Source organism: Antrostomus carolinensis, unplaced genomic scaffold, assembly GCF_000700745.2.
Source record: "Antrostomus carolinensis isolate BGI_N321 unplaced genomic scaffold, ASM70074v2 scaffold1278, whole genome shotgun sequence".
Lineage (NCBI taxonomy): Eukaryota > Metazoa > Chordata > Aves > Caprimulgiformes > Caprimulgidae > Antrostomus > Antrostomus carolinensis.
The window spans coordinates 39,749-47,423 of NW_010330701.1; the positions used below are offsets into that span (position 1 = coordinate 39,749).

The 7,675-nt window shown below is 37.8% G+C and overlaps 1 protein-coding gene across 1 annotated transcript; it reads right to left on the bottom strand.

The window, feature by feature from the left end:
- Positions 1-226: 226 nt before the first annotated feature.
- On the bottom strand, positions 227-5,397 carry ACTR2 (actin related protein 2; the record flags this gene model as incomplete). The annotated part of the gene is made up of 5 exons (XM_010172971.1): positions 227-1,766; positions 2,914-3,046; positions 3,489-3,634; positions 4,324-4,473; positions 5,261-5,397. Coding segments are annotated over 5 exons (737 nt in total), but the record flags the coding sequence as incomplete, so codon positions are not given.
- Positions 5,398-7,675: the final 2,278 nt, after the last annotated feature.

The following is a 7,675-nucleotide window of genomic DNA, read 5'->3' on the forward strand; positions in this document are numbered from 1 at the left end:
TTAAATGTTATGGTAGGCTTGGAAAACCAGTAAAGAAGTGATATATAATATTTCCAGGAAAAGCAAAGTAGAACTAAGTCTAACTGGCATTCGGATGCCAGCAGTTTTTGCTGTGCTTTATGTAAGGCAGATTTCATTGCAGATAGTTACCAGTCTGCTAGTAGGAAGAAAATACAGGCAACTATACTCGGTGGCTGATAATTACTAGTGACAACTTCTATTTTTCAGAACAACTCAGCTTTAATGTACTTTCTCAAAACAGCATTTTCATCACTGGTTTTCACTTCCTTTCCCATCCCACGTTAAGTATCAAAAAAATCAAAACTGGACAAAATGAATTGTGGATATTTACCAACCAACAACATCTCGTATTCCAAAGTTATTTTTAAGCGGAACAAGTATAGATCATTCTTTATAACCTACTGCCAGGGGTTGTTTATAAATATCTGCGTGCTGCAATAAACACTGGTCATTGAAATATTCATTTGCAGGAACTACTTGGCACTAGGTTAATATACTTGTAAAGTTTAATGGAAGTGCTTCTGATGTACATACAAGCACTTAAAACATCAGACTTTTAAAACTTAGTTTTGGGGTTTTTAATATCTATAGTTACAGTTTTCACAAGCATTTCTGAAAGTATTAAATCTCTTCAGAAGTTTAGAGGCTCCTGTCTCAGCACATCTAGAGTTTCTCAAAAATTACAGAACAGCTAATTTAACATTCTTGCTCCCTATGCTGAGACAACACAGTACCAAAATTTAGCTATAAAAAGAGGCATTTTTGGTCAGGCTGACCCCCAGCTGTCCCTTAACAGAAAAGCAACACGGCTCAAACCTGTCTCCTCCCTCCAGAAAAAGACACCTAAGGCCACAAATTTACATTTGCCAGAATATCAGGTGTTTCTTCCTTTGTGGCAACTGTGGACATGTTCACTTAGAGAAATACAGTATGAAAGCCCCGCCACCACCTTGAAGGTTAAACCACCTCAGAAGCCAGTTTAGGCAGCAGCGCGTACGGAACCACATTACATCGAAACAGTGTGTTAAAGCCATTCCAGCTAGTTAAACTAGTTCCTAACAATGTTTAATCAAAATTCCTAATTGCAGGAAAGAAAAAAATAATAATCTTAATGTAGAGAGAGGCAAAAAGATGCAAAGATCACCACCACAATGATCCAATAGCAAAAACTCCTGTTGAAAGGTTTTCTTACGCTAAAAAAGGCACACAACCCTTTGTGAACTAGAGACAAAAGCTAGCAGTACTACAGCAATAAACCCAGAAGAAAAAAGCCTACCAGAATTACCCAATTGCCTACTGGGAAGGAACAATGAAGTAGACAGGCTGCTCTTGCTCTGTTTTGTTTTCAGGGAAGTGGTCAAATTTAATAGTCAAATTTAGCCACATTAAGAAACATTTAACAAAAGTTACCCCAAGAAACCAGAACAAAACCTGACCTTTGGGTCAAAAGGCCACAGACAGGCCCTTTCCATAGCATGTAGCTGAGTGAGTTCAGAGATTGGCAATGAAAGGAAAAAAACAAAACAAAACAAAAAAAAAAGCTTTAGACATGTGATGGGAACAAGCTTTGGGATTTATCGAACAGTCACACCAAGCTTCTCCAGCACACGCACTCCCTTTTCTTGGTATTCTTGTCGGGTCATCCAGAAGTTGTCTTTGTCTTTCATGATGTCTGCTAGAACCGCGCCACCTAAAAACACCATGTGCTTTCGACGAGGTGGATCTTCAATTCGGATCTTAAATTTCTAAGAAAAAGAAAAGAAACTGTTACTAGGATTCTGGAAACAAAGCCTTTTGAAATAAAAATTGTGCTTTCCACCAGAACAATGAAATGGAAACTGGTTGGTGAGAAAAATGCACAGGGCACTCTGTGTGAGCTCCCAGCTTGTGCAACCTAAATAAAATAACTCCTTTGCACTGGAAATTAGAGACAGTTATTGACACTTTCCCCAAAATTATGTATCTACAAAAAGCCTGGGAGTCAGAATACAAAATTAAAGACTGTATTTTTGCATTTCACAAATATAGTAGAGTGTGAAATACTTCCTAAGCTTTGATGGCTAAAGCTATCAGAAGTTACCAGATCATCAAATCACAAAATATTTTAGAATTATACCAAGTTTTAGAAGGGTAGATGGAACAGATTTTAAATTTACACAATCTAGACCAGTTTAACTCATTAATATTCCCTTAAATTCTTTGACGCTAAAGCTCTAACTTCCAGAGCAAAAATGAGTACAGTCAAAGCTATGTGTGAAATACTGTCTAGAAACATTCTGTACAACTGAGTCATTCCATATAGCTGCAAAAGATCTTCAGAGAACACTGTATTAAGAACCAGAGAAGTTCAGTTCAGCATTAGAAACTCCACTCAAAGGAGTTTTCTCCATAAATATCTTCTCCTTGAAAAGCAAATGGCTTTACAGTGCAGTGTCACCTCTGTAACGTGTGTGTGGCTGTTGTTTGCTTATCACAAACCAAGGAACAAGGGAGATTTATTCCACTTGAAGGTGCCTGAGAACTTTAGCCTCTTACTTTTGAGTATTTCACTTATAGAATGAACCAAAACTTTCAAAGATTAAAAAAATAAAAAAATATATTTTTGCTCAATGATGACTTTAAGGCACAAAACCTCATTAGCTTGGTTTAACCCATGTTCCAAGTTGTGCCCTAGCATCTATCAGCCCATTTCACATTCAAACTAACCCAAAACTTCAGTTAAAACTTGCTATTAGCAGGGACTAGAAGGTGGATTTCTGAGAGGCAGCAATTTTCCAAGTTGTGTGGAGGGCCACCAGCAGCTTCTGTCATTTCTGACGACTTGGTTCCCTCTAGTGGGGATTCAGGATAAACCTCGGCCCCACACAAATAAAGCAGCAACTCGGTACCTACCGAGAGTTTTTCCACATCTCCTTTCAGAACTCGTTCCAGGTAGAGCTGTTTAAGTTCCCGCTCCAGTCGCGAAGGCAGCCCAGGGTACATGGTGGACCCTCCAGACAGCACAATGTGCTTGTAGAATTCAGACCTGACCAAAGAAAATAAAATAAAATTAAATTAAATTAAAAAATAGTCTTTCTAGTGTCGTACAGGATACTCTGTAGTACAAGTAGGTACCTGCACGTACAGGGGAGCAAATACATATCTAAAAAATGGTCACTACACCAAGACAGGCCTTGCACGCGTTTGGCAGACTTGCTTATGCTTTTCCGGGCATCCCAGAAAGCAGCAGTGAAAAAAATACTGTGCTTTCAAGATTTTATCCTTGCTCATTCATACCAAAATAGCCAAGTTTCCAGACAACATGTTAAGCTCCAAGATCTCAGGCTGAGCCCTGTTCCCAGTATACACCCTTCCTTCCCCAGCACTGCACGTATTGGTGTCTAAAGCAAAAGATGTTATTTTGTTTGAATGCAGTTTCCATGTCACCCCTGCTCCCTGACAGATGATTTTCAATGTTCTGTTCTTACCTGGTATCAATATCAGCAGCCTGGATTGTGTTAAACAGCAATTCAGCCACACCAACCCCCTCTACGTTGATTAAGTGAGGCTGGAAGAGAGCCTCTGGTGCCTCAAACCGTTCTCCACCAACTTTGATAATCCTGCCATCTGGGAGCTAGTGAAGAATAAACACCATTTAGAAGACTACTTTTAGCCACTTGGATACTACATAAACCAGAGGAAATGACCTACATTGTTCCCTAACGTTTTAAAACAGGAAATTGTTGATCATTGTCACCACTGTAAGAAGTCAAGAAGATACAAACTCTTCAATCATTATGCAATTTACTTAGAGACATCAGGGACCAGATACGTTGACACTGATGTACCCAACATTTCCTTGCAATACAGCTCCTAATATTAATATTAAAGATGATCCTACATCAAGAGTAAAGCTATGCTGCAAGTTCTTCTGTGTGTGATCACAGGAAGCTTCCACTAAGAGCAAGTTTACCATTCGTGTCACCATATACATCCCATATGTGTCACTGCTAGATGGAGGAAGCTGAAGCAACCTGATGTGCTAGAGTACATATGCTTTAGCTACAAGTTCCTGTACTGTAATATTCAAATTTCAAACATCTGCAATGACAAAAATGAGCAAAGTGTCTTACAGAAAATATAAAAAGAGAGGAAAAAAAGCTTTTAGAAGTTCTCCCAGAACTAAGTAATCAGATTCTACAGACTTCTATGACTAGGAAGTGAGCTACTGCCAAGAAAAACTTAGAAGGAATCAAAGCTAAATGGTACCTGAATTTAAACCTCTGAAGTTTAGGACAAGAAAAGCTGTCTCAAAACACTCACCGTGTAGGATTCAACTAGTACTGTGGTCTCTAATGCCAGTTTCTGCTCCTGTTCAATGTTGTACCCCACATAACACAGCTTTTCCTTGATCATGCGAACAGTCTCAAAATCAGCAGAGTGGTTGAAAGCATACCCTCGCAGTAAGAGGAGCTGGAGGGAACACAGTATGTTAGCAGGAAATGAGAGGATGAGTAAATGAGTCCAGATCTCTCTATCAGTAGATAGGTAGATCCCAACACGTAGCTTTAAAAGGTCATCTCCCTTTTTTAATTGCAAATTTAGTATTAAGTCAAATCTGTCACAGTGGATCCATAATTACCAGAAAAGCAGAACAGCATTACTCCAAATGGGAAATTGTCATTACAACTTTCAGTATAACTGTTACAAAGACAAGTGAGAGAGAACCAAAACAATTCTTATATTTAGGACTTCACAACAGTCCAGTATTCCAGTTTAACCAGAAGATTGGTCAATCCAGAATGTTGCTTATATTAAAAAAAAAAACAGTCTATAAAACATACTGTCTTATTTAATAATCAGGGAAGAATCACTATGCTATTTTCCACACTGTAAGAAAAAGTTTTTTTGCAAACAGACGAGTAGAACTGCTAGAATAAAACTTTATCTTTACTTCATGTATTAAGAAAGCCAATTTTTGAGTTTTTCATTCCAAATATGGAATAAAATCCCTTCCAACAAGACTGTCACTAAAGAAATGTGAACTCTCTGAATAATATCAATAATATCACATGCGATTCAGATGAGGAAACATAATAAGGACAGACTGAAGTAATACAAAGAATACAGTTCTTTATATAATTAACATATGAATAATAAAGGGAAAATGTATAGTGGTTTCTTGCTATCAAGGGATTTTAACTTGAACCAATGTACCACCGATAGAATTTGTTAAGGTTGAGGCTTTTTTCTTGCTTACCTTAATGAGGTACCTAGTGATATCCCTCCCAGCGATATCTAACCGTCTGGTGAGATGAGGGAGAGAGAAACCTTCATAAACTGGGCAAATATGAGTTACACCATCTCCAGAGTCCACAACAACACCAGTCAACAAACCTAAAAGAATGGGAGGGGAAAACAAAAAGCACAACTTTTATTAGCACCTTCATAAATAGAGCAGGACAGTGGCATGTCTAGGATAGCATTTTTCATTGTAATCTTCACACAACCTCAGTTTCCATTATCATCATTCTGGGAAAAATGGTCATAATTTAAAATCCTGTTATTTCAATTCAGCTGGATTTTAAACTTAAGGCTTTCACAATAACAAATGCTTTCATAGACATTTTTAAAAGTCATAAGCATCTGGGGAAAAGTAGAGGTGAGAACACTACCATTCACAATTTTATCAGACATTTTTAAAAGTTATAAGCATCTGGGAAAAAGAGGTGAGAACACTACCATTCACAATTTTATCTGGTGTTTTGACATCTCAAATTGCACTCTGATTAAAGAGAATATCCAGGAGCATTAAATGCTTGTTGGGGCATAAATTCCTCCTCAATTCAGCTCTATATGTACAACCTGTTATTAATTTCTCAAATATGAAGAAACCTACAGGTATTCAGGCTACAAGTTTACTTTGTTAGAATTATTAGGACTCGTTGATTTCCACTGGTATTCAAAAAACCAAGCAATGCTTTCATAAGGCAGAGACTACACAGCACACATCTCATTTTTTTTTTCCCCACAGAAATAGCATTAGGCTGAATCAGATCCACTTTCATAGCCTAAAGAAATTAACTCCAGCGAAAAAAAGGTTACCATAAAACCATTAAATTCTGAAGTGTACAAAACTGAGCTATCATAAGGACTTTTCATAAGGGCAGTTAATGACAAAACAAGGGGAAATGGGTTTAAGCTGAAAGAGGGGAGGTTTAGATGAGATATTAGGAAGAAGTTCTTCACTGTGAGGGTGGTGAGACACTGGAACAGGTTGCCCAAGGAAGTTGTGGCTGCTCCTCCCTGGAAGTGTTGAAGGCCAGGCTGGATGAGGCTTTGAGCAACCTGGTCTAGTGGAAGGTGTCCCTGCTGATGGCAGGGGGGTTGGAACTGGATGAGCTTTAAGGTCCCTTCCAACCCAAACCATTCTATGAAACTATGATTCTATGATACAGAAACAGAGATTTCTGTATTTCACTAACAAAATAAGTAAGAAGCAGAATTAATGAAGAAAGTTGATTAGAGAACAGTTTTATAGTTTCTCATAAGCTACCTGAAACAAGAAAATTTATTTTAAGGGGAGACCTTAAAATAATGAAGGAACACTGAATGTGTAATGGCAAAGTGCACTGGTTTGGCTACTGTGATTTGCACAAGCTTTGTAAACAAAAGGCAAGCAAATGGGTTATTCACCTGGAATGAATCAAAGAACACACCTTGGTTCAGCTGTGTGATCAGAGCTTCAGATTTATTAGTGAACTGAAGTAACTGCTACGGAAACACAACAGGTCTTGTAATCAGATACACAGTAAGGAAGGAACTAGTCGGTCACAAGGGACTATGTCTAAGTCCAAAACTGTTGTGAGGAATTGCTGAAGAATTTCCTAATTACAACGAGGTTTTGATATAAATCCCCCTTTGCCTTTCCGAGGCACACGAGCACACAGGATTCCAGGTAACAGCAACTATTAGTCTTAAGAAAGTTTTAACAGCAGCAACAAAACGTGGTGCACTGAAATGAGGCATCTCTCTATGTAATCTGAGTCACTACTTTAATCTTTAATGTAATATAAGTAAGTGGCATGTTTTAAAGAGCTTTTTTTAATTTTTAAAAGCAAATGTTCTATTTATGTGCCACCTGGTTTTCCCATCTTAGGTCTTCGACTTCCTTTCAGATGATAGTTTGTAGAAACACTCTAGACTGCTCTAAGTTGTTTTACATTGTTATTCACAAAGTAATTCAGCACTACATGATAAAATACATGTACAATTATAGCAAAATTTAAGACTGTCTATGTCAGTTAAATACTTACAAGGAACCAAAGAAAAAAATCGATGGGAGTGGGTAGAAAGAATTTGCACAGATCGCAGCAAATAAAATTCATATTCAGGTCTCCAATAGTGGTTTTGGTTCAACTACTTTTAATGACGTGCATGAGGGAACCACCCTTCCCTTCCAGAACCCTATCACTTCTGCTCTTAGACACAGAAACTATGGACAAGGATATTTATTTCCTGCTTTGTGACAATTAAATACACTAAGCCACTAGTAAGCAGAGGTAAGGAGTCACGTTATTAGAACTCTGGTGCTTGAGTAGCTTCTTAAAATCCCAGACGGACTGCAGGCAGTGGCAGAATTTATATAAAATTAATAAAAATTTATACAAAATAA